The sequence below is a fragment of the Dermatophagoides pteronyssinus genome, unplaced genomic scaffold (assembly GCF_027571235.1).
Source record: "Dermatophagoides pteronyssinus isolate colony J.1.1.1.1 unplaced genomic scaffold, Derpt_VIB-CSIC_2022.12 sq0032, whole genome shotgun sequence".
NCBI classification, from domain to species: domain Eukaryota; kingdom Metazoa; phylum Arthropoda; class Arachnida; order Sarcoptiformes; family Pyroglyphidae; genus Dermatophagoides; species Dermatophagoides pteronyssinus.
Genome location: NW_027461556.1, coordinates 188,668 through 215,537, shown reverse-complemented (window position 1 = coordinate 215,537; position 26,870 = coordinate 188,668). Strand labels below are relative to the sequence as shown.

General features: G+C 30.1%; 11 protein-coding genes across 11 annotated transcripts; 6 read left to right on the top strand and 5 right to left on the bottom strand.

The window, feature by feature from the left end:
- Positions 1–180: 180 nt before the first annotated feature.
- LOC113799311 (STE20-related kinase adapter protein alpha-like) lies at positions 181–2,576 on the top strand. The gene is made up of 3 exons (XM_075823596.1): positions 181–1,921; positions 1,981–2,092; positions 2,157–2,576. The coding sequence occupies exons 1-3, from the start codon at positions 955–957 to the stop codon at positions 2,503–2,505; spliced, it is 1,428 nt and encodes a 475-aa protein (XP_075679711.1). The 5' UTR covers positions 181–954; the 3' UTR covers positions 2,506–2,576.
- Positions 2,577–2,579: 3 nt separating this feature from the next.
- Positions 2,580–5,049, bottom strand: LOC113799310 (zinc transporter ZIP6-like). The gene is made up of 3 exons (XM_027349924.2): positions 4,145–5,049; positions 3,513–4,068; positions 2,580–3,455 (listed from the first exon to the last, which is right to left on the bottom strand). Exons 1-3 carry the CDS (start codon positions 4,322–4,324, stop codon positions 2,947–2,949), a joined length of 1,245 nt encoding a protein of 414 aa, XP_027205725.2. The 5' UTR covers positions 4,325–5,049; the 3' UTR covers positions 2,580–2,946.
- Positions 5,050–5,475: 426 nt separating this feature from the next.
- LOC113799312 (uncharacterized) lies at positions 5,476–6,496 on the top strand. The gene is made up of 3 exons (XM_027349926.2): positions 5,476–5,799; positions 5,872–6,040; positions 6,105–6,496. Exons 1-3 carry the CDS (start codon positions 5,797–5,799, stop codon positions 6,386–6,388), a joined length of 456 nt encoding a protein of 151 aa, XP_027205727.1. The 5' UTR covers positions 5,476–5,796; the 3' UTR covers positions 6,389–6,496.
- Positions 6,497–6,550: 54 nt separating this feature from the next.
- Positions 6,551–8,373, top strand: Prp3 (pre-mRNA processing factor 3). Its single transcript, XM_027350088.2, has 2 exons — positions 6,551–7,959; positions 8,030–8,373. Exons 1-2 carry the CDS (start codon positions 6,696–6,698, stop codon positions 8,248–8,250), a joined length of 1,485 nt encoding a protein of 494 aa, XP_027205889.1. The 5' UTR covers positions 6,551–6,695; the 3' UTR covers positions 8,251–8,373.
- dpa (disc proliferation abnormal) lies at positions 8,301–11,233 on the bottom strand. Its single transcript, XM_027350087.2, has 2 exons — positions 9,149–11,233; positions 8,301–9,083 (listed from the first exon to the last, which is right to left on the bottom strand). The coding sequence occupies exons 1-2, from the start codon at positions 11,113–11,115 to the stop codon at positions 8,375–8,377; spliced, it is 2,676 nt and encodes an 891-aa protein (XP_027205888.2). The 5' UTR covers positions 11,116–11,233; the 3' UTR covers positions 8,301–8,374.
- On the top strand, positions 11,224–13,334 carry LOC113799468 (uncharacterized). The gene is made up of 2 exons (XM_075823594.1): positions 11,224–11,526; positions 11,636–13,334. The coding sequence occupies exon 2, from the start codon at positions 11,667–11,669 to the stop codon at positions 13,242–13,244; it is 1,578 nt and encodes a 525-aa protein (XP_075679709.1). The 5' UTR covers positions 11,224–11,526; positions 11,636–11,666; the 3' UTR covers positions 13,245–13,334.
- Positions 13,335–13,492: 158 nt separating this feature from the next.
- LOC113799467 (very long chain fatty acid elongase 4-like) lies at positions 13,493–14,467 on the top strand. Its single transcript, XM_027350091.2, has 2 exons — positions 13,493–14,035; positions 14,114–14,467. The coding sequence occupies exons 1-2, from the start codon at positions 13,562–13,564 to the stop codon at positions 14,447–14,449; spliced, it is 810 nt and encodes a 269-aa protein (XP_027205892.2). The 5' UTR covers positions 13,493–13,561; the 3' UTR covers positions 14,450–14,467.
- On the bottom strand, positions 14,430–15,807 carry LOC113799465 (uncharacterized). The gene is made up of 6 exons (XM_075823599.1): positions 15,789–15,807; positions 15,609–15,693; positions 15,429–15,546; positions 15,173–15,357; positions 14,907–15,109; positions 14,430–14,853 (listed from the first exon to the last, which is right to left on the bottom strand). The coding sequence occupies exons 2-6, from the start codon at positions 15,619–15,621 to the stop codon at positions 14,530–14,532; spliced, it is 843 nt and encodes a 280-aa protein (XP_075679714.1). The 5' UTR covers positions 15,622–15,693; positions 15,789–15,807; the 3' UTR covers positions 14,430–14,529.
- A 47-nt stretch (positions 15,808–15,854) lies between these two features.
- LOC113799471 (large ribosomal subunit protein eL22-like) lies at positions 15,855–16,697 on the top strand. Its single transcript, XM_027350094.2, has 3 exons — positions 15,855–16,013; positions 16,083–16,220; positions 16,357–16,697. Exons 1-3 carry the CDS (start codon positions 16,005–16,007, stop codon positions 16,624–16,626), a joined length of 417 nt encoding a protein of 138 aa, XP_027205895.1. The 5' UTR covers positions 15,855–16,004; the 3' UTR covers positions 16,627–16,697.
- Positions 16,698–16,710: 13 nt separating this feature from the next.
- Positions 16,711–17,711, bottom strand: LOC113799466 (ubiquitin-conjugating enzyme E2 J2-like). Its single transcript, XM_027350090.2, has 3 exons — positions 17,525–17,711; positions 17,103–17,466; positions 16,711–17,035 (listed from the first exon to the last, which is right to left on the bottom strand). The coding sequence occupies exons 1-3, from the start codon at positions 17,704–17,706 to the stop codon at positions 16,793–16,795; spliced, it is 789 nt and encodes a 262-aa protein (XP_027205891.1). The 5' UTR covers positions 17,707–17,711; the 3' UTR covers positions 16,711–16,792.
- A 144-nt stretch (positions 17,712–17,855) lies between these two features.
- On the bottom strand, positions 17,856–20,233 carry LOC113799470 (uncharacterized). The gene has a single exon (XM_075823600.1). The coding sequence runs from the start codon at positions 19,916–19,918 to the stop codon at positions 19,364–19,366; it is 555 nt and encodes a 184-aa protein (XP_075679715.1). The 5' UTR covers positions 19,919–20,233; the 3' UTR covers positions 17,856–19,363.
- Between the last annotated feature and the right edge of the window lie 6,637 nt (positions 20,234–26,870).

Genomic DNA, 26,870 nt, shown 5'->3' with positions numbered 1-26,870 from the left:
GTACTTGGTGATCACACGATGGTGTGTGTGTGAATGGAATGGAATGAAATCAATGAAATCAACTGGATTGAAAAAAACTTGCTTTTTTTCTTGTGCAATGTATTATATGCCACCATTACACCACCACCGCTACACGATCATCATCGTCTCGTTGTCGTTAGACGTTCGAAATGGATTTGATCATTCAAAAAAAAAAAAAAAAAAAAAAAAGAAAGAGAATGATTTAAATGAGCAAAAGAGAGAGAGAATATTGAGTGTTGTGTGGTATGTTTTGTTCATTTTATTCGTTGTTATGGTGGACATACACACAAACACATAAATCTTGACAAAGTTCTTGTTTCTTAATGTTAATGATGATTATGATCATCATCAACAACAACAACAACAACAAAACAAGCTACTGGTGATGATAATAATCATGGTTGCCGGACAAGCATTAGTTAAAGGAACAATCGATAATCACAAAAGAAACAACGAAAAAAAATCGAAAAGAATTCAATTTGAGAAAGTTTTTGATGAAAAAAATGAAATAAAAATCGAATCGAATTCTAACCGGAATAGGAATGAATGGGTAGATATAGGTTAGTGAACATTTTAGTCAATAGATGTCAATGCTGCTGCTATTGAAAAAGACATCAGAATTTTGTAGCCCTTCCAAATAATGTAAACAAAATTTTTTTTTTTGATGATAATAAAACACATGATCGTTTCTTTTTCGGTTTTTTTTTGGGTAAATTGATGTTTGATACCTTTGTCTTTGTCGATGGTGGTTTTTTTTACTTTTCTTTTGCCAATCAATCATATCATCATTGACATTCACTATTGGATAATCAAATTCGAATCATCAATTTGAAATGACGATATTTTAATAGATTGTGAACGAACGAATACGAAAATTTGTAAAGATTTTTTTTGGTCAGTCTTTTGGTTTTTTTGGCTTTCGAACATCGAAATATGAATAAAAAATTGAGTACACCAATCGGTAAAATGGTCGTTGGTATTCGACGATCAATCAGTAGTCATCATGATTGTAATTGTGATCAACAACAACAACAACAACATTCGATCTGTCAACATAATAATAATAATTGTTGTCAACAAAAATTAACTATCGATTTAAATCAATCAAAATCATGGCATCCAAAATATTATCGTCAACAACAACAACAAAATCCATTATATGAAACAAAATTTATTAAAATTATACGTGCTGATCATATCGATACCGATGCTAAATTGGTAATCAAAATTATTGATTTAGAATCATCAGGTAATAGTAATAATAATGATAATTGTGATCCAAAATCATCATTGATTGATGTACATATTAATGAAATTAATATGATGACCAAATTACGACATACAAATGTGATACAAATGTTAACATCATTTGTCAATGAAAACTATCTATGGCAAGTTATGCCTTTGGCTGAATATGGATCTGCTGATCAATGGTCTAGACCGAATGGTTTACCCGAATCTATTATTGCATTAATAATCAAAGATGTTTTGAATGGTTTAAACTATCTACATCGTAAAGGTATTATACATCGTGCCGTATGTGGTTCACATATTTTAATCATGGCTAATGGTTCATGTGTTCTTACTGGTCTAAAATATTCTGCTAATGTTATACAAATGGGTCGTTGGCAACCAAAAATTCATCAATATCCACGACATATAACTGCCAAATTATTGAATTTTCTTGCACCGGAAATTCTAGAACAAAATCTACTTGGTTATAATTCAAAATCCGATATCTATAGTTTAGGAATTGTATGCTGTGAATTGGCGAATGGTTGTATACCATTCGAAGATATTGTCCTTACTGAAATGTTATTGGATAAATTGACTGGAAATTTTCCTCGACCATTAGATTCAACTTGTGATGAAATTCGTAATTTTCCCACCAACGATCCAGGTATTTGTAATTTATCAATTATCGATGATCTAATTCTCAGATTTTTTTTAAAAAAACAGACATTTCGAACGAAGTACAAGAAAAATATAATTTATACAAGAATCGTACATTTTCATCACATTTTCATATGTTTACCATTGATCATTGTCTAAATTTTGATAGTAGTTCAAGGTAAGCTAATTGAATTTGGGAAAAAAAACATTCAAAATGAAAAAATTTCTGTTTTTCTGTTTAGGCCAACAGCCGCTGATCTATTGAATCATCAATTTATAAAACAAACAAAAAAATATCATCATCATCATCGTCATCATCATCATCATCATAATAAAGATAAAGATAAAAGTTCATCAACACGTTTGCCATTGTTAATTGAAATGTTGAAAAATTTACCACAAAATAATTTATCAACTAGTCGTGCCAATAATAATGTGATCATCATTATGAATGATAATGATAATAGTCAGAATAAATCAACCATTATCAATGATAATGATGATAATGAACATTGTTCTTCAACATCAACAACAACAACAACAAACAAAATCGATAAACATGAAACAATGACTTATGATTGGATTTTTTGATCAAAATAACATTAATTAAATTAAATTAAATTAATTATTTTCATTAATAAAAACGATAATTTAATGTTGAATCATTTTAAAATTGACAAAAAAAAATTATATTCTCTATGTATGAAGTAGCAAAAAAATAATAATAATAATTTTGGTTGAATAATTTTTTCAATTGAGATAGAGGGGATTTGTTGGTTGGCTAAATCAAAAACTGCATTCCATTTTTTTTTGTTTTTGTGTGTTTGTGTGAAGATCAAGAAAAATAGAACCCAAAAAATAAAAACAAACATCAAACTCTTGAATATCACAGATTGCAGATTGATTGTTAACCACATCGCATTTTGTTTTGATAGTGTGTGATTTGTGTGCTCCTGTATACTGTGCTTCTATTAGTTATATTAATATGATAGGTGGTATGACATTGAAACATATCAAAGTATTATTGATCAATTAATTGGTTGGTTGATGATGATGTAAATGATGGTCATGTTCATGAACAAGATCAATCGATGATGATTGATGTACATTGAATGGTTGATTATGAGGATGATGAACATGATGATGATGGTGTTCATCATTATTGGCTAAAATTAAATGAAATTCATTTTCATACAATGATATGAGCAACATGATTGCTATACCAATAGCTATGCCAATCATTTGAACAGTTAATTTTACAGCTCGACTTTTCGATGGAAGATGTGGACAGGAATCTAATTCAGGTACCATATCGACAAGTGAAATATAAAGAAATGTACCACCAACCAAAGCCGATAGCCATGCATCTTTTATTGAGCCAAGAAATATTCCTATACACATACCAAACCAGCAGGTAATAGATGCAACAATATTCCAATAGACAGCATTTCTTAATGGCATGCCCGATCGTATAATAATGGTAAAATCACCAAGTTCATGTGGCAGTTCATGACAAAGGACGGCAATCGATGTACTTATACCTAAATCCAAACAAAAATGAAACAAAAAATTGATAGAAAATTTTGCTTGTTACATACCACCACTGATTCCCATTCCAGCAAATGCCACACCAATAGCCAGGCCATCAAATAGATTATGAACAATATCACCCATAAGTACCATAAAAGCAGCACTTGGACCACGATGTGCACGATGATGATGATGATGATGATGAGATGCTATATGAATATAACCATCACCATTTGGTTTAGGATAAGAAATAGTTGATCGATGACATTCATCATGCACTTCAAGATTATTTTCCGCTTTAATCACATCAATCTTTTCGTGAAGCTCTTTCATTTCATGTTCATGATGATGATGATTTAATTTCTGAAGATCAGGTGGTAAAAATTCGGAATTTGTTGCCGAACATTTGGCCGCTGCTGTTTCTTCTATCTTTTCATCAGGTTGATTAATTAGATCATTGAATATTATAGTCAAACGTTCAAAAAATAAAAAGCCTATTATACCGAGAAGAGCTAATAGGCCATACCAAACAGAATTGGCATGATTGTGGCTATTGTTTTCAGCTTGATGTTCAAACGTTGTTTCATTATTAGGATGATCATGATTTAATTGTGAAGAAAATGCCTATGATCAAATCAACATCGCAATTTTTTGAATTATATTTAAAATTTAAGAAAAAAAATCATATTAATAAACTTACATGTGGTAAAAGATGCAATAAAGCATCAGCAGATAATGTTCCAACTGCTAAACCGACAAATATCTGGCTAAGATTACTTTGATGATCGGTTTGTAATTTTGGCAACAATACTATCACTAATAGACCGGCTAAACTGATTATTAGCACAGCTATTGATCCATATAACCAAATGATCCACATTTAAGATTTATAATTAGATGGGTAGTGGGACAAACAATTCCCAAAAAATTAAAAAAAACAACTAAAACGATGATTATAATATAGAAATTTGACTCAAATTATCAATCAATGTTCATTGTAGAAGCAAATGATAATGATGAGTATATATTTGAGACCAACAAAAATTAATAACAAACTAGTGAAAAAAAAAATTGTTTTGAATTCTCTTAGGTAATCGAAGCTTATGTATTGGGGATAGGATAGGATCGACCACAATATTATTACACAAACATTTGCCATTCAAAAAAAAAAAAAAAACACGGTGGGCTTGATGATATTATTATTATTATATTTGAATGAATGACATCCATATATGGCAAAAGATATCGTCGTTGTTGTTGTAGTGTAGTCGGTTCAACGCCTGGGTTGGTAGCGATGGCCAACTAAAAACAAAAATGATGAAATGATTGCCACTGATGTGTCTGTCTGTGCGTGTTTTATTCAAAATCTCATACACGGAAAGATTTTTTACTTTCCACACATTAAAAACCGACGAATCTTTTTTCTCTTTGACACATTTATAAATGATGATGATGATGATTATGTGATGTGTGTGTATGTTAATATGAGAGCAATGAGAGCAACAAATAAAAAAACGAAAGATATAGAGAGAACGAAAGAAAGTGAATGAAAACGAGAACAAAAAATACAAATTGAATTATAACATTCAAACAAATCAAATAAACATTGCTTTGATTCGCGAATTATCGAATGGACATTAAAAAAAAATTGTTGATTGATTAATCAAATTTCATCAAAATCAATCAACAAAACATTAAATAATGAAGCTAATTTTTTACCAACCATGGTTGAAAAAAAAAACAAGCATGCATTACACATGGAAATTATCATGGTTTTATTTGGCAAAAAAAAACAAACGAAAAAATTTAGCTTTTTATCTGGAAAAAAGAAGAAGAAGAAGAACTTGATTGAAACACGAGTAAAGAATGAGTAAAAGAACGAATGTAAAGTAAAAAAAGAAGAATTATTCCATTAACGCATGCGTAATTTGAATATAGAATCGTTCGAAAGAATTAGTTAGAATTCGAATGTTTGTTTTGTTTTTTTCCAACGAAAAATTTTGCTCGAAAAAACATCCGTTTTAAAAATGATTTTTAAAAATCAACGAAAGTTTAAAAGTCGATGATGATCATATATTCGCGCCAAAAAAAGTAAAATATGATCCGTTTGAAAATTGAAAATCAGAAAAAAAACAGCTATATGCAAAAACAAGTTTGCTCAGCGAAAAAAAACAACAACAATACCTGTTGCTGTTGTTTACCTGTCATAGTGGTTCATAGCATCATCGTTGAGTCAAGTTATCCAATATAAGGTTAAGGTTTTTGTTTTCTTTCAGATCTCTATATTCAACATTAAAATTGAATGAAATATTAATCGTTAAATGTTTTTTGGTTTTTAATTCATTTAGCAAAATGGTATGTTGATTTTTTTCTTAATAAAAATGTTTATTAATTTTTAAAATACGATTATCGTTTACCCAAAATCAGGCATTATATTTTAAAGAACAAGATATTGATCAATTTCGTGATTGTTTTTATTTGATGACAAAAACAAACGGTGGTTTAATAACAAGAGTTGATGAATTGAAACATGTAATGCGATCATTGGGAATGTCACCAACTGAGCCTGAACTTGATAATTATTTTAAGCAAAAAGGTTTACAATTTCTTGGATTTATCCACAAGGTTTTAATGATTTTTTTTCTCGAAAATGATTTCAGAAGAAAAAATTACATTTGCCGATCTATTAGACATAATGCATACACATTCGGTACGGGAAAAAATCCCTACCGAAATTCTTGATGGATTTCGTGCAATGGATCCTAATCGTACTGGAAAAATTTCTTTAGCCGATTTTAATCATTTACTTTGTGATTGTGGTGAAAAATTAACTTCCAAAGAATTTCATAATCTTCTTAAAGAAGCTAATGTTCGTCCCGGTCAAAATTGGATTAATTATGAGGATATTCTTGAAATTATAGCTGCACCTGCTCCGGATTATTGAATTTTTGCAAAAAAAAATTTATCATTAAATAAAAAAAAACTAATTTGATAATTTGATCTTTAACCAAAAAAAAAAACAAATTGAATAAATTCGTTTTTTGACAGAAAACTTTACGGAAAATTCTACATGACACTTGGAAAGAAAAACTTTTCGGAAATGTACACAATACACGAGTTTGTGCACTATATTTTTCGAAGGTTCCAAAAAAAAATTTTTCTTTTGATTTTATCTTATTGTCCAAATTATTGTTGGAAATCATTTTCTTTTTTTATTTAAAAAAAAATTTCATCTTTTCAACAACTTATCAATGTCAGAAAGTTCGATCGATAGTAAAGCTCGAATTGCACAATTACGTGCACAAATTCAAGCTCGTTTTTCCAATTCATTGGGAGCGATTCAATCAACTGATAATAATGGAAATAATGATCGAACAGCTCATCTTACTCATAAAGGAACAGTACGACCAACACCGTTAATTTTGAATGCTGAAGGTCGAACCGTTGATCAAACTGGCAAAGAAGTACAATTGATTCAACGAATGCCCACTTTGAAAGCGAATATACGAGCACAAAAAAAAGAACAATTTATCAAATTGAATCATGAAAAACAATCAGGTCAAGCAAATGCTGAACAAAAATTTATCGATACACGATTAGAAAGTAAAGCGCCTGTTCGAATACGAAAAACATTCCGTTTTCATGATAAAGGAACATTCGAATCGATTGGTAATAAAATTCGAACCAAAGCTCAATTGGAACTATTGCAAAGGGATATTGCTCAAAAAGCTAAACGAACTGGTATCAGTGCAGCTGCACGTTTAGCTTTGCTTAGTTCGATTGTTCCGAAAAAACAAGCAAAAGATGATGAAATTCCTGTTGTGGAATGGTGGGACAGTTTTATCATGAAAGATAATAGCTACGATGAATGCATCAAAAACACAAAACCATTTCAAGAAAAATATGATGGAATTACACAGCTTATTGAACATCCTATTCAGATGAAACCACCGCATGAAACATCAAAACCACAATTTTTACCCGTATTTTTGACGAAAAAAGAACAGAAAAAACTTCGTCGGCAAAATCGTCGAGAAGCATGGAAAGAAAAACAGGATAAAATTCGTTTAGGTTTGGAACCACCACCCGAACCAAAACTAAAAATATCCAATATGATGAGAGTACTTGGCCAACAAGTCGTTCAAGATCCAACCAAAATGGAAGCTCATGTTCGTGAACAAATGATGCGACGACAAAAAGCACACGAAGAAGCTAATGCAGCACGACGATTAACCGGAGAACAGAAAAAACAGAAAAAAATACGTAAAATCAAAGAAGATACAAATACTGGCGTAAATGTTGCTGTTTATAGAATTTTGGATCTAAATAATCCGGCTAAAAAATTTAAAGTTGAAGCAAATATCAAACAATTATTAATGACTGGTGTGGTTGTTATCTATAAAAATATTAACGTTGTTGTTGTTGAAGGTGGTCCTAAACAGCAGAAAAAATTCAAACGTCTTATGTTACATCGTATAAAATGGTCAGATGATTTGGTTGCACACGGTGATTTAAGTAAGTAAAATGATAAATTTACAATTGAATTTGAATTTTATGAAAAAATCTTATTTTTTTTTGTTTACAGATGAACATGATTCCAGCAGTAACGGTAACGTAGAAAAAAAATGTGAAAATAAATGTCTATTGGTTTGGGAAGGTTTGGTTAAAAATCGTTCATTTGGTGAAGTAAAATTTAAAAATAGTCCAAATGAAAGTTTTGCTAGAGAAATATTTAAAAATCATGGCGTCGAACATTATTGGGATCTAGCATATAGTATGTCTATATTAGATTCGGCTGAAGCATGATACACCATCATTCATTAGAAAAATATTACAAAAAAACAACAACAACAAAATTTCATATTTGTAAAATACTCTTTTGTATTATTGTAAAAAAAATGATAATAAATTGATTTTTCATTCATTTGATTCAAACGGCTAAACGAATCATTTTGTTGGCTGAAATTTCGAAAAAACCTTCATCACGTAATGTGACCATAGCTTCATCAAACATATCTCGTGTAACGGCTAACGATGATGTTGATCGAAATTCATTAAATACTTGTTGATATTCAAAATGAACATAATTATCTTCAGCTTGGCCACGTTGTATTAATTCATGTTTTAACATATCCAATAATTGTCGTAGACCATTCAAAACATCATTTTTAATTTTACGATTATGTGAACTAGTTCCGGTTGTTAATATAGAAATATCGATTCTACCTGATGTGGGATCAATAGCCGATTGTTTGATAGCTTCTCGTTGTAATCGTCTAGCTTCTTCTACATCTTCCATATCGACAGTATTTTTGAAACGCATTTTTGCATGTGCTTCGGCTAATCGAATTAATGATTCCAATTGTCTTGGATATGCTGTTATCTGACCTTTTCCCGAACCAACTTTTCGCATTTCAACATATGCATTTTTAAGTGATTCTTGTGCTTCGTTACTTAAGATTGGATGAAAATTAGCACGAGCATAACCAATATAATCTTTAACCAGATTCATATCCAAAAATTGTCCTTCATCAGTAATCGAATCCGATGATTTATAATACAATGATACAAGATGTTTAGCTAATCGTCGATCATATTCATTATCTTGTGGATCAAGAAGTAAAAATATCAAATCGAATCTAAAATTTCAGAATAAAAAAGAGATCAAGATTAACAACAACATTATTGTCATTTTACTACTTACCGTGACATCAAAGTAGGTGGTAGTTTAATATTTTCTACAATTGTTTTATTTTTATTCCATTGTGATTCAATTGGATTAGCTGCAGCTAAAATTGATGTTCGTGCATTCAATTGACAAACAATTCCAGCTTTTGCTATGGATAATGTTTGTTGTTCCATTACTTCATGCAGAATTGATCGTGTTGAATCATTCATTTTATCAAATTCATCGATACAACAAATACCACCATCACTTAAAACCAGTGCACCGGTTTGTAAAACCATTTGTTTTGTATCCGGATCTTTTGTTACGTATGCAGTAAGACCAACAGCACTTGAACCTTTACCACTTGTATATTGACCACGTGGTACAAGATTATAAACATATTGTAATAATTGTGATTTACTTGTACCAGGATCACCACAAAGTAAAATATTAATTTCCGAACGAAATGTTGTTGAATGATTATTCAAACCATTATTCGAACCTGGATCATCTTTACGTGTACCACCAAATAATTGTAACAGGATTCCTTTTTTAATATCTTCATGTTCATAGATACTTGGTGCCAATGAATGAGCTAAACGTTCATAAATATCAGGTAAATTTGACATAGCAATCAATTGATCGATACGTTCTTTAGGTAATTTCAATTCTAAATAAGTATCATGCAGACGTTTAGTTTCAGCTTTACGATAATGAACAACATCAATATGTGTTCGATAAACTGATTTAACGTTTCTTGTTTTTGGATTTACACGTATGGATGTGGCACGAAATATTCCGGTTACGGTAATACGTTCGCCCGGTTGAACTTTGTCAACTAAATCAGCACAAGCATACAACAAAACAGTGTAAGGTGTTTGACCAGCTGGCATATCATCAGGTGATTCTTGAAGTTTTACTTGTTGTTTATCAGTATATTTTGAACGATTATGAATCAATTTGAATGAATATCGTGTATCGCAATTACGACAAACTTGTGGTTCGGCTATCAATCCACGATCTACTTCGACATTCGTACCCCACATACAAACGGCACATTCAAAATAAGCAATAGACATTTCAGCAATAATATTCGAACAACGTGTTACCATTCCTGATATGGTAACTAATTGATTAATGTCTTCAGGATTCAAATTTCTTATATTCGATGTTTTCTTTACATTAAACGGTCGAATACAAAGTCGTTGAAACAGTTGACCATCAATACGAGAATTTTCATCCGGACAAATTTCATTGACAATTTCATTCAATGCCATATCAAAAGTAGGTATAACTTCTTGTGGATAGTTGACCAATTTCCTGTAAAGATCTTCATCAAATTTTAATAAATGTTGACAATTGATATTGAGAAAAAAATCGCCAGTAATAAGACATTCACGAATTTTTTTAACATAATAAGATTCCATTCGTGGAGTCATAGAATCTCCTCCATCAAATTCAAAATAATTTTGGCTAGATTGTTGATCATCATCATCGTTATCTGGATCCAATTCGAATCGTTGTAAGAATTGTTTCAATTTTTTACGACATTCATTGATCGATACATCAGTTCCCCAGACTACTAAATGTGTTCCTAATCCAGATTGTGTGACACTTGATTCACTAGCGGCAGTTGATAAAGGTTCGGCTTGATTGAGATTAATTTGTCGTACACTTCGAGACATATCGCTACGAACATCATCACGACGATAATTGCTCAGGATTTGTGGTAATTGACCAAAATCGGATGAAAGATCGTATGGCATTGGTGAACTACCACGATAAAGATGATCTTGTGAATTTACCATTCGAATGGATGATGATGGTTGAAGAATGTTATTCAATTCGGATGAACCATCACCTACCATTCGATGCATAGGAGAGCTGGCAATATTTTGGCTTTGGTCAACATTTCGACGTTTATTCGAACCTTCAGATGATGGAGTTCGAGGACGTTTATTAGGCGATTGTTGCCCAATTTGATCGTTTATTGATGAGGACATAATTAAAACAAAAATTTTTTTTTTATTAAAAACCCGAAAACAATTGCGTTAAAAAGCTGTTTAAAAGAATGGAAGCTCTTTAAAGCACACACACACAGACCGAGAGAGAGTGAACAAAGCCACATTGGCGCCAAAAAAAAACTTTCATTGTTTTTTTGGGTTCATCAATAAACTACGTGTTGTTTGAAAAAAAAATTTTTCGGGAAACTTTTTCTCATTTCGATTCATTCAAGTTCCGTAATTATTCGGTCGATTAATTTTGAACACACAATGCATGTTACGACAATTAGATCCGGAATAGACAAAAAAATGAAAAACTTTTGATTTTCTTTCGAAATAATTTTATTCAAAGAAATTCAGTATGTTTGTCCGAAAAAAATAGAATCGCTCAAGCGATTCATTTATCATCATGTAAGTGAGACTCGGTCAATCATTGTATCCTGTTGTTATTTTGTTGTTGAGAGAATCTAACGATATTGAATCGATTCAATCTTTGAATGATTATTCATTTTGATTTTAGTTTTTTATCGTAAACATCGGACCATTTAAATATGTATGGACATTTTTATGGATTATTATTATTGATGATCATAACAATATTGATCAATCAAAGTTTACAAAATAATGAAGATACTATCGTATATCCCATCTATTCGTCATCAATGGCCACCATTAATGATACTAATATCGAAACAAACACAAACAACGAAACAGTATCGAAAATCAATTATCATATACCATCGATAAATCGCCAATTGAATAGTGAAACAAATTCAAATGTAATGAATGTTATTAAAAATTTTGATATTATCAAACAAAATAATCCACAATTGTTGCAAAAATATTTATCCAAAAAAGAAGATCATATTTTCAATGATATTTGGAGACGATTTTCAAATGTAACCAACAATTATGATGGTAATGGTAATGAAACAACAAGCAACAATAATGTTTATGAAATTGAATGGCAGCCAACAATAAAAAATGATAATGCTAATGATAATGATGAAAGTGAAATTAGTGAATTAGATTTATCCAGTTTATCAAGTACAAATCCAATTCAATTCGAACAGGATTTAATGTCTGCTCATGAAACACAAACTCAAAATCATAAAGATCATCTTACAAAATTAATATCAACTTCAAATTCGAATGATGTTAAAAACAATGATAAACAATTATCTCATCGTCGTGGACAATCTCATATTTCATCTAGCCCAGATGCAAATAATTTTCAAGAATATCTTTCATGTTGTGATCAATTGTTTAATAAATATGGTAATCGTAATTATATTCAAGAAGATATATTTATGATACCGGAATCGGAACCATATATTCCGGTTAATCTGGATGGTCCTGGACCACCACCAGTAATTATTACTGAATATCCGAATAATAATCATCATAATCGAGCATTATATTCACATGGTTTACGTTTACCTGCAGGTTTTGTTAATAATGATATCAAAATCGATTCGTCTTTTGTTCCTTCAAATTTGAAGGATTACTATTCGAAAATTCATCGACATCATCCAATCGAATGTTTGTTAAATGACAATCATCATCATCATCATCATGGCAATAATCACCATTATGGTGGTCATTTTTTATCATCACCAACGATTACAGCTAATGGTCAATTGATTTCGACACAACGTTATGATTCAAATTCTCAAATACTCAACAACAAAATAAATTGGAAACCAATCGAACAACCGATACCGATTAATGTTCATCGAATTTCATCGACATCGATTCCAGCTGCACCAATCATCACAAGTCATACAGGTATGATTCAACCATTTCCGACAAATCCAACAATATCATTCAATGAAATTGTCAATAATCCATCCCCAACACCATCATCGACCGGACCGTTATCAACAAAAACAATGATTCCTTACAAACATTCCATACCAATTTCACCATCATCATTTGTTTCACATCAACCTGAAATAATGTCAATGAATCCGGAATTATCATCAAACAATTATCATCCATATCACCGGTTAAATCAATGGCCAACTCGATCAATGATGGGAATTTCTCCACCACCACCACATCCACATTCTACACCTGGATTTTTATCAAAAAAATTATCATTATTAAGTAAAAAATATCTTGGATGAAAAAAAATTGCTTTTTAAATAAAAAAATTTTAACAAAAAATTTATCCATTCGATGTAATGTAATCATTTTTTTTTGCTGGTTACAATAAAGATACAAAAGAAAAAAAAGTCGTTTATCATAAATGCTTTGAAAGCCAAAAACCCGTGAGAATTAAACCAGATTTTTGGATCTTTTTTCTGGGATCGATTTTTTGCCTGATCGATAAACTTTTGTTTGTTCAAAAGAAAAACGATGACTAACAACAACAATATGTTGTGGCAACCGAATGTTATTTGGATCAGAATCGAAAAAAAAATGAACAGCAGTCATTTGAATAATGATCATGCAACTATTCACTGCTCAATATTGGAATAATTATTGCGATAAAAGAGTGGTTAATAATTGGTTAATGCATGATGGTCCATACAAACTGTTACTCATATCATTTAGTTATTTATTGGCCATTCGTTTTGGTATCGAATGGATGCGTTATCGAAAACCATTTACAATACGTTTGCCAATGTTTATGTTCAATGTATTGCTAGTCACAATAAATCTATATTTTTTCTATGCATCATTTTGGTGGACAAATAATGGTCAAGATTTGTTCAATTTTCATTTTCCATCAGCCAATGATTTTAGTGAACGCACTCAACAAATTATCAATCTTTATTATTATTATCAAATTAGTAAATTTATCGATTATATTGACACCGTATTTCTTGTATTACGAAAAAAGAATGATCATATAACCGTATTACATGTTTATCATCATTTTTCCGTTCCTATAGTTGGATGGTTGGCCAATTGGGTTTGTATTTGTGTTTGGATATCCCGATTGAAGTCATCATTTCATTTCGTTTGTTGTTTTTTATTTAAATCAAAATAGATGAGTCCAACGATGCCGGTTTTAGGATTGTTTGCCATGTTAAATTCTTTTTGTCATACCGTAATGTATACTTATTATGCATTAGCAGCATTAGGTGATCATCGTATTCGATCATATCTTTGGTGGAAACGTTATATAACCTGTTTACAATTGATACAATTTTTTATACTTGGATCGTATGGATTTTATCTTAATTTCCGACATTATAATTATCCACAACTTTTTCGTTGGTTACTTATAACACAGGCAATTATCTATCTAATAATGTTTGGTAATTTTTATAAACGTTCATATAATTATCAATCATCTGATCGAATGAATGGAAAAATTCATTAGTATTATTTTTTATTTACAAATTATATTATTCTTAAATAATAATAATAATAAAAACGATCAATAACAACGACTAGACAAAACTAATGATTAACATTATCGGATTCAGTCTGATTTCCAACAAGCACCAGTTTTTTTCGATCCAATGATTCCGAAGTGGCAACAGAAGAAGGTTTAGTTAGATTGGCAAATGTTTCATTCATTTGTTCTATTTGATTGTCTATCACAGTGATCATTTGTTCGATTTTCTGATTCCATGCCGACTGGTTATTGTTGTTGTTGTTGTTGCTGCTTGATATTACAGATAGATTTTGCTCCAAAAGCTGTAATCTGCTTTCCAATGCATTCATTCTTAATTCCAGATTTTTTTGCCAAAGTTTCGATTCGTTATTCATATCGGCAATCATCTATCAATAACATTGATGATTAAACAGCGAATTAAGCATTCAAAAATTCAAACCTTTCTTAATTGTTCAACATCGGTTGGCAAATCCAATTGATTGAGCTTCTGTTGAAGTTGAGCAGTTTGCTGCGTTAGATTCGATGTACTCATAATAACATTATTCAGATTAATTTTTAAATTGGTCGATTCTTGTTCTAAAGATTTATATTTCGAATGTAATGAATGTAAATCATCTGGTAGATCTTTATTAGCTGATTGAACTATAACAAATGAATAAATCTATGAGAAAAACATAAGGTGATCACATAGCAATAATTCATTACCTCCGCTAATGGAAAGTTGAAGAGAATCCATTCGTTTGGATAGACTATACATGACAACTGTTCCAATAATGACCGATATGATTATCATAACAACAAATACAAATTTAAATAATGTACATAGGCCATATGAATAGTTGCTTTTTAAAAATGATGATGATGATGATCCTAATCTAGAATTATTACGACTTTTTTTTTGATCAAACAAACCAAAATTTATCAATAAATCGTCGACATATATGTTAATTTAATAGCATACTTTTTTCGTGTAAAACTTCTTTTCTTTTTTCGTGATTGCATTGGTATAACATCATCTTCAGATGATGAATCCAAACTATCGCCACTAAGGCCAATTGAAAACATTAATTTTGATTGATCTATTATAACAAATAGAAACATTGAAAACATTTTAAAATCAAATCAACAAACAATTCTATACCTGTTGTTCCCATTTTTATTAAGGTAATTCAATGTTTTTCTATATCACTAATTGGTAATGTTAAGTTTCACATTTCCAATCATTCCTGTTAATTTAGAAAAAAAACCATCAATTATTGTTATTTACAAGTAAAAAACATCAATCAATAAATGAGCAAAACAAATCAAAAATCCAATTCACCGATTCATCAAAGTTTTTTTTTTTTTGAATACATCCTCTATGAATTACTCTTGTTTTGGATACACAAAATGTATATTGAGCAGCACAGAGAATGATAGAAAAAAAATATCCTTTTCCTTTCTCTCGCACTGTTCACTCACACGTGTGTGGTTTGGGATTTTTTCGATTCTCAATTTTTAGATTTTTAACTAAATTCTGATCAATAAATCAGCAAAAATGGTCGTGGTAAGTTGGAAAAACAATATCATATCATTCGATTAATTTTACATTAAACAATAATTTGATTAATTATAGAAAGCTAAAAAAAGCACAAAACAAAATGTTCAAAATGCCAAAACAAAAGGTGGTAAAAAATTGAAAAAAGTTGCATTGAAATTTTCGATTGATTGTTCAAAACCAGTGGATGATGGTATTATGAATGCAACGGATTTTGTAAGTATTGAATTAAAATCGATTCATTGAATGAAATGAATCAAAATCCAATGCATCGAGTGTAGACTTGATGATTGTGAACTCAAGTTTTGCACAAAATTGACGCATTATACATCATTTTCTCTATTCTTTCTAGGAATCTTTTCTCAAAGAAAGAATCAAGGTTAATGGAAAGACAGGAAATCTTGGAACAGCCGTTACAGTTGAACGTAACAAATTCAAGATTTTAATCAATACAACAATACCGTTTTCAAAACGTTATCTCAAATATTTGACAAAAAAATATTTGAAAAAGAATAATCTTCGTGATTGGATTCGTGTGGTTGCTACATCGAAAGAAGCATTCGAACTTCGTTATTTCCAGATCAATAACGAAGATGCTGATGAAGAAGAAGATAATGAATAATAATAATGATTATAAAATATTCAAATTAATTTTTTTTTTGTTAAGAAAAATTAAAATTTTTTTTATTTCTCACTTACAATCGTAATTAGTAACAATCAACAAACAATATATATGTGTGTGTGTGTGTGTGTGTGTAATAATGGTTATATATGATATTTAACAAAAATCAATGATTATATTCAGATAGAACCCATTGTACAATGTAGGCGAATAAAATCACTATAAATAATGCAATCAAATTATAAATACATGACCATACAAAACGATTAAAACGATCATATTCTGATTGATCATTCGTTGTTGAACCATTTTTATTTGCCAAATTGTTTGATTCTTGACTATTTTTGTTTGTTTGTTTTTGGTTGGCTGCTTCTAATTCTTTTGCACGTTCCAATTTGCATGTAATTTCCTATTTTTGGTAAATGAATATCGATTAATGACAATTATTCAATATATGCCAAACATGTAATACATACATAAGCAATATCGGGAAACAATTCAACAAAAGTTGCATCATTACGATTAAATTGTAAACTTTTCCTTGCATAAGATCGTCGTACACTGTCCGATGCTTGTAACGAACCAACAGCATTATGTTCTTCTAACATAAAACTTAATAAACCGGTAAGTATTGTGGATAGACTCCATGTTGGATTCCAGGTATCCGGATGAAAATCCGAAAAACTTAAACATAATCGAGTGTTGGTCTTAAAACGGCCACTCGGTGTTATCATATAAATGGATGGTGGTCGAAAAGGATATTCAATTGGAAATTTAAGTTTGCCATGATAAATGCCACCTTGATAAACAGTATTTTCTGGTCCATGAATCACATAATGCCTAAAAGAAAATAATAATAATAAAAAGTGGTCCACTAATCCAAATATTAAATTTTTACCATTCAAGAATATCATTTTGTAATGGTGCTACCGTAACGTACGGTACTGGATCTTTCATAATCATCATATAATCTTGTTTCAAACGACGAAATGAGCTAATAAATTTTTTGGAATTATTATTTTGTCGTACACCATTGATATTTGTTGCCATTCTTCGACCACCGCCCGAACCAGTGTTCATTCTTTCTATATATTTCACTCAAATCGATTAATCAATGACCAAAACAAACACATAAACAAAACAAAACAAAAAACAAAAATGACCAATCAACAAAACATAATTTTTTTTCTGTTTAGCTTTATCAAAACAACAATCAAATAATAGTCGTATTTATTGGATGAAAACAATTAAGAATTTTTATTTAATAAATGAAAAAAAATGATCATCAATGTTTTGATTTTGCTCTTTGGACCTGGATCAAAAACACTGAGGCAGTTGTTTATTTATGTGTGAATGAAGGGAGAAGAAATAATGAATGAAAGAGAGAAAGAGAGAGAAAAAAAAATCGAATACTGAAATACAGCAACATTCAAAAAGGACGTATATTTTTAGATTCAATTAATTTTTTGAAAGTTAATGATGATGATGATGATGACGATGATGATAATGATGATGATGGTCGTATATTGCGGTGGTCAGTAGGATCGAAAATCGAATCGTTGTTTGTCGATGAAGTAAAGAGATCACGCAATTTTTTTGGTTTTTTTGATGGAATTTCTCTATGATGATCGAAATTGTCGTTATCATCATTGTCATCATCATAATCATCATCATTTTTAATTTCTTCTCGGTCATCATCACTTTCAGTTGATGATTCTGAACCAATCGATTCGCTATCATCACAACGATCATCTTCTGATTCAGTTGATAAATTATTTAGATCGTCTGGACTAGGTTCTCGTGTGGAAGCTTTAGGTTTTTTTCGTTTAAATGTTTCGTTCAATTTAGATAAATCAATCACTTCGTCATCATCATCATCATTATCTGAATGATCACTTTTACAATATAATGATGCAATTCGATCAAGTCGAGAAAAAAATGATGCTCCACGATTCAAACGTATTGCATTGATTACAGATTGATCACAATTTGTTTTTGAATCAATATTGTTCGATTCGGTCATTTCAGATTCATCTTCTTGATGGTAATCTAGTAATAAACCCAATTCTTCAATATCATCATCATCATTATTATCATCTGAAGAAGAGAATTTACGTTTCGACCTTGCCATCATCATTGAACAAATTTTTATTATGATCCAAAAAACAACAAAAAAAAATAAATGTTTTGGCGAGCTTGCACGTGAGTCGCGCCAATATCAGTGTAGAAATATTATAACAATAGAGACCCACTTGGGTCGATATGGTTTTTGAAAAAAAAATTTTTTTTATTTTATTTTATTTTTTATTTAAAATAAAATAGATTTTCAATTGAAATATGAAAAAGAATTTGATAAATAATTATAATTATAATAATTACATTACAGGGAGAGCATCAGATCAGATCAATTCAGAAGAATGCAATAATTGTATACAAAAAAAGAAAAGAAAAGAAAGAGTTTGTGTAGCAAAAACAATACAAATACAAAATTGCAATCAATCAATCAATCCTATCAAGAAAAGATTATGAAACCAATTGACCAATTTCATAATAATGATAATAATAATAATAATGATGATGATGAAAAATAATTCAATCACTAAAGAGAGAGAGAGATAGTTGTTAGAATTATACACATTTGAATGAAGATTGTTTTTATAAATTATATATGGTGAAAAAAATAAAAACTAAATTTCATGCCTAAATTGTCTAAATAGGTGAGAAAAAAAAATGCATATTATTTAATGTAATGAGCGAGAATCACTTCATTGTCTTTAATGTTTAATGTACGTGGTGTATCATCATCTTCAACACAACGTCCATGATACCAAAACAATACGGATTTATTGTCAGCTTTTCGAACCTGTTGACAAAAACGATTGATTAATTTACCGAATGGTGTATTGATTTTAATCCGGTAACAATACTGGCTCCAATTCTCATCAATTATGATGATTCGTAATTCTGAATTCATTTCGGTTGTTTGATTGTTTACACTACCACCACCACCAGTAGTAGTTTGATTATTTGCCAACACTTTAGATGCTTCATTCAATCGAATCACTGTCTGTGTATCGGTCACTTTTAATGACGAATTTTGTTTCATTGATGATGGTGAATGTTGTTGTTGTTGTTGTTGTTGACCTTTTTTTCCAATATCTTTACTTATTTTATCAAATAGACAAGCTTGAGGAATATCAAGTTGATCTTTAATTTTTAATTGTCTTAACAATGGATGACGTTTTAAATTATCAATTTTATTGAATAAAACGTCAATTTCATTATTATCCATCGATAATTTTCAATATTACAATTACCACATTACAATTATGATCAACAATTTATTTGGACGGTTTACAATAATATTTGTATGACAATAACAACAAGATGGCAAGATTAGATTCTTCAATTTCGAATAATAATAGTAATTTTTGATCCAAAAGAATTCAATAAATGAAATGAAAATTTAAACATTTAATTGATTATGACCATCACCAAACAAACAAACACACACACACCAGACTCATATATTCTTCATCAACAAACAAACAACAAAAACAACAAGATGGTGGGCGCCTTGCACTCGCGAATAGCCAGATATACGGACAGACAGACAGACAGTTGTGAGTCTGCGAACTAGCGAGTTTCGACAAAAAAAAAAAAGTAAAATAAAGCAGCCACAAGAATTCTACAAAAACAATCGATATAATCGATACTTACTGTTCGAATTTTTTTTATTTTTTCTGGTCATTGCGGATATTTACATTTTTTTCTGGTCATCATTATCATCATTTTTTTGTGATTACGAAAACAAAAAAAAAAATCAAGTGATCATTGAATTGTAACAAATCCGATTATAGCGATATGTAACAACAATTGCAAACAATAATGACATTTGTTCAACAACAACAACAACAAGGATTGAAAATTGAATTTGAATTTTTGGAAATTTCGAATGCAAACCACGAACAATCATGATTGATTTTTGTTGATGAAATCATCATTATTCACACTGCTTTTTGATTGGGCCACACACGTACAAATGAATAGAATTAGGTATGATGTGATAAAGAAATTTGATTTCAGTCAAAATCATTGAGGTCGTCATGATTGTGATTTGATTTAATCAAACTTTTAACAATCATCAACATCATCAACATCAACATCATCAATAATAATTACATCTGGTGGTAAAGGTTGTCATAATATTATTGTTTTTGCTTGTCCTCTATCGCAAATCTATTGGACCGTTACCGTTATTATATGTCAGCTGCTTATTGAAGAAAACAAAAAAGCCGTTGGCTATTTTGTCATATTGGTCATCCGATAACGATACTTTTTTTTGGGCTATATCGACAACATTGTCTCATTCATTCACTCATTCATCATTAATAATCGTCGTCCATCATTTCATTTATTCATTCATCAAAAATAATAATGATGGAATAATAATAATATTATTTTGATGGAAAATTGAATATATTTACATATGATAATTAGGCTGAATTGTTGAGAGAGAGAGATAAACAACAACAAAGTTATTCGTTTCGTTATTTTGCCAAAAAAAAACAATTTTCACTTGGTTGATCTTGTCTCTTATCATTCCCAGAATGGGTGTTTCTCTTTCAATGTAAACAAAAAAAAAAAAAGGGGAGATAAATGATGATGATGATGATGAGAAATGCAAATCATGTTTGTTTCTCTTCTCTTCTTTTTTTTCTCGAAACATTTTTCAATCATGTAAATGAGTAATGTTAATTAATTCATTAAATTCTCATTTTTCCATGTCCAACAAATTTCTCTGGGTACACACACCATTCATTCTGAAATGCACTGATATCAGATCATGATTCTGTGATTTTTTTTTCAGCAAAAAATTTTTTCTTTTCTTTTTTGACTTTAAACATTAATTCACTCTACCATCACGCACACATCATGTCTGTCTAGAAATTCAATTACAAATTCCTATTTCTACCTTCCTTGTTTGTTTGTTTGTGTTCATCATCATCTTGATCCTGAATCGATTTCGATTTTCAGTTTTACAATGGTACCAAATATAAAAAAAGAAAAAGTTTTATTTCAATTTCGATTTCGTCTTCTTCTGGATATTTTGCAAAAAAAAAGATGAGTATAATAATCAGCCAAGCAAACCGAAACAACGACTACGACGACGACGACGACAAATAAAAAATGATTTAAAATTCAATTACCGAGTGCCACCAAAAACATAGCTGGTAGAATGTATCATTCGGATCAGTGGTCTTCAACCGATTCTTTCTATTTCGAAATTTTGATTTCCCCATCTCTCTTTTACTGGTTGACTATGGCTGCCAGATGGATAGATTTTATTTTATTTTTTTGTCCAATTGTCGAATGATAAAAGATTTACTTTCACTCATTCATTCTCTCTCTCTCTCTCTCTCTTTTGACTATCTCACCGATTAGAATGGAACAAATCTGTTTTTTTTTTTTTTTTTTTTTTTGGGAAATTGGACCACAACCAGCCAGCTAGCAAAAAAAGAAGAAAAAATTCAATTTGGCCAGGGCTGTATGGCTGGTCTCCAATGTGTTTCTCCCACCGTGTTCCAAATATTCTCTATTTCGAAAATACAAAACTGTCACGCGTATTTTTTTTTGGCGACAATATTTTCTGTTCACCGTCAAACTTCTTGATTCATCTCTTTATCTTTATCTATCTATCTCTCTGTGTTTGTGTGTACATTTTACCCAAATCAAATCAAGTGATCCATGACTGTTTTCATTCATTTTCCAAAAAAAACAGGGCTAGCATTAAAAAAAACATATTATCCACACACACTCATTAATCTTTTGGTCTAAAATCAAAATTTTCTCCACAAAATCACAATTCTGGGTTGTAACAGAATTTCCAAATTAAATATTGATCAATTTCAAAGGGGGCCCTACAAACGAAAAACGAAAAAACATTTTAATTTAATAAACAAAAAACAATCAAATCAAATACATACTTATATAAGTGACTATTAATTAAATAATTTCAGAATTTTGGATTTTTCAATTAAGAATTCAGGAGAGAGAAATGACGGAAAAAATTGATAATAATGATTGTTTAAAAATGCGACAACGTATAGAACGTTTTTATCAAATAATTCGTAAAGATTTTGTTGAAAATATCTTACATATTGAACGATTAGGACGACAACAATTTCAACAACAACAACTTCGACGTAAATCTGATACAAATTGTAAACAATTACAAAATCATTTTCCTCGATTAGATAATAAAAATCAAATCTGTCAATATCAAGATCAATATTGTTTGGGTAGATCAAATCAACAATTTCTTTTGGTTAATGGAATGATTCGTTCAAATGATTATTTTGATCAATGTATGGATATACTATGTGAACAATATGAAATATTTTATAATTTAATGAGTGAATGTCATTTGACAATGTTGTTGATGATACAACCATTTCATAATCGTAATATTTCTGATCATCAATTATTAATGGCAATGATTGAAACATTTGATGCTTATCGTAATTTTGCTATTAATCAACAACAATCAATACGTTCAACATTGAATGCAAAACGTTCAAATTTACTTATACAAATTGCAACATATCCACAATATGATGATATTCGACAGATTTTCATTCATTATGAACAACATCAATTTTCAAGAATAATTCGTGATTATTTTGATCAAATTTACTATGGTTACCATTATGTTTATGATATTGTTATTAAGAATGGTAATATTCTTGCACCATTATTACGGCATTCATATGACAATAACTGAAAAGAAAAAGAAAAGAAGAAAAAAAAGTTTATTTAGTAGTTTTCCATTGAACAGTCAATAAATTATAAATTAAATATCGGCCGAACCAAAAAAACAAAAAACAAGTTTAACTTTTATCCATGTTTGAAACTGAACAAATTTATTGATTCTCTTACTTTTTCTTTTTTCTTTATATAATCATATTAAGAGAGTGAGAGTGAAAGCGAAATAAATGAAAATTAAATGAAAATTGAGTCATTATTAAACAATAAAAACGACCATCAACTGAAAATTAAGTTAGACAAAGTTGACATTACTGATGATGATGATGATGTACTTTACAATTCAATATTTGAACAACAATTCTCTCTTTTTCTTCACAACAAACAACACACACACACACACACAAACACAATCTTATTTCATGTGAAATATGATGATGAATGAAGCGACCACGCAGAACAAATTGTCTTTCATCATGCAATCCAAAAAAAAAAAATCGGAATCGATTTTGAATCGAATTTTTGGTTGTGATGGTGATGGATTATATATTGAATTCAATGATGATGATGATGAATTTCAACCGCCGACGCCCGAATCTTGTAAAATATATTCTTAAAGAATATTGGATAACCATTTAATGATTCGAGAAAAAAAATGATAGAGAGAGAGAGAGAGCGAGAAAAAGAAGAGACAGAACAACAACACTCTAATTACAGGTAACTAAAATAATTACACCATACTCACCATTAAAGGAGGATAATCTACACGTATCACATTTTTTTTATATTGGATAGCCAAAGCTGTTGAAAAGATCATTACAATCATCACTTTTTAGAATGTTACGTGACCAAGTATCATCATCATTTTGATGATGATCATCGAAATGAATCGACGATAGCCATAACACCAAACGATTGAAACAGCTGGCTCTATGGGGCTATGGGCTACCATTATTTTATATTTCAATCGAAAAATAATAAGATCCGTTTCATGAAACTAAATATATAATAATAATCGCACACACACACAAGAGGATTACGTGATTGTATCATTTTGATCGGATGATGAAAATTTTTTTTTGCAAAATTAAACCAAAACCACAAAAGAAACGATTAAATTGACTTTGAGATATTAGGGTGAATCGGGCCGAATAATCATTTTTTTGTTCGTTTGTTTCTGGATCGTTTGCAATTTGAGTACACACACACATAGAGTTTAATTTCAACTATTTAAAAATTGGGAGATTTCAGTGAATAGAGATAGAGAGAGAGAAAGAAAAAAAGAATACTCACCTGCTCCAGCAACAAATTGAAAACAATTGAGTGAATCAAGGGGGGAAGGGAAAACAAAAAAAAATGATTGAAAAAATAATTAAAGCTAACCACCAATATAATGACTTTTACGAAAGAAAAAAACGGAATTTCCAATCATATAAATGACGACGTGACAATTGGTCAATGTTTTAATCAAAATTTATATGACCATTCTATACATTCATTCATAAATGATAACGAAGACAAAAAATATCGAATGTCATCATCATCGTTCGAATTCGAAATCTATTGCAACACCACCAATGATTAAAAAAAAAAGAAGAACCATTAATGTCAAAATAGGCAAGACAATTTACGATGAGCGCACATCCAATTATGGATGTGGATGTATGTATCAAATTATGTAACTTTTTTATCGATTCTATGGAATTCAAAACAAAAAAAACAAAAAAACCATATCACTCTAATTAACAGCATGCATGCATGCATGCGTGTGTTTTTTGGTTCTTGGTTCTTAGTGTGATCACCAGTTGTTAATCATCATCATTAGGCAAGCTTATTTATGATGATTCAAAAAAAAATCCATCCAAAACACACACATGACACTGTCAATTATGATAATTTACAAGAATGACAAACAAAACAAAAAAAAACCCAAGCGATTCTGAAGAAAAAAAAAGAAAATGAAATTGGATAAATATTTGTTTTCATTCATGATGATGATGATCATCATCATATAATGAAGATGACAAACAAAACAAAACAAAACAAAACAAAAAAAAGGAAAAAGCAGAAATATCGAACAAGAGTGGACCATAATAACAACAGAGCGACTATATATACAGTCGTTGACTGACTTGGGTTCATATATGATGATGATGAGGTCATCATCAACACTAACTGATAATGTAAACACACCGAACCGAACCGAACCGAACGAATCATCGTTGAATGATATTCGGTTTTTTTTTTTGTTGTTCAAATTATCAATTATCGAAACATTTAGCTTTAATTGACTAATAAATAGTCCATTCATTCAGAATTCAGAATTGTACTGAACTCAATCAAAAAGAATCTTTTTTCGCGATTTGGGGTGGGGTGTGTATATGGAAAAGCATCGAACCAAAATTTTTCAACAAAAAAACACCGTGTAATCAGTTAATTGATGTTCACAATTAACAAGTTCGTCATTGCACATCGACGATCAATCAATCAATCATCATTTGTTGATTGAAACTAAAATCAAAATCCTGTCAACTAATTTTTTCTGTTTCTTTTCGATTCAATGGATCAAATGAAAAAAAAATATACCATATGGTCCAATGTTTTCAATATATCAAATATAGTAATTTAGTCATTCATTCAGGTATGATATGATGATTTTCAATCATGGACATCATGGACAACAACATTATTATTATCATCATTCGATTCGTTTGTTTTGGGTAATTTGCCCACCATGTGTGTGTGAAGAATGTATTTATTTCTGGCCAAACTTCACTATGTCAATATTGAGTGAGAATCGAATAACGACAAAGAATCGAATCGAAATTCCTATTCTCTTTCGATAAAATGAATAGTGGATGAATCCAAAAAAAAAGAAAAAGAAAAAAAATTTGAATTTAAATTAAAAGTTTGGCCCATTCACACACACACACAATGGTAACATTTCATTTCATTTCATTCGATAATACACGTGTCGACTATACACACACACAAACAAACGATTTTTTTCTATTTACACACTTGATTTTACATTGTGTGTATAGAAAATAGGAAAAGGAAAACAATTTACCTGCCGTCATTCAATTATATTATTACTAAAAATAAAAAATCGAAGATGGACATTCTCGACAATCACAACCGACCGACCGACCAAATAATGAAAATATTTACCATGTTTGGACATATGGCCCGACCCAGGACAAGTGTTTTTTGTTTTGTTTTTTTGGAAAAGAAATTCGATCGGCCAATCTGCTTGGATACGGATCAGCCGCCGTGATCATTGATCATCAATCATCAGACATACAACACAGGAACCAAAGAATCAAATCAATGTCATAATAATTATCCAATTCCCAATTGCCATATCAAAACAATCTGTTCTCAATTCATCTAATAATAATGATGATAATCAAAAATGAAAATAATAATGATGTTCCGCTAATCATAATAAACATCACAGGTGTGAATTCGCTCATTGA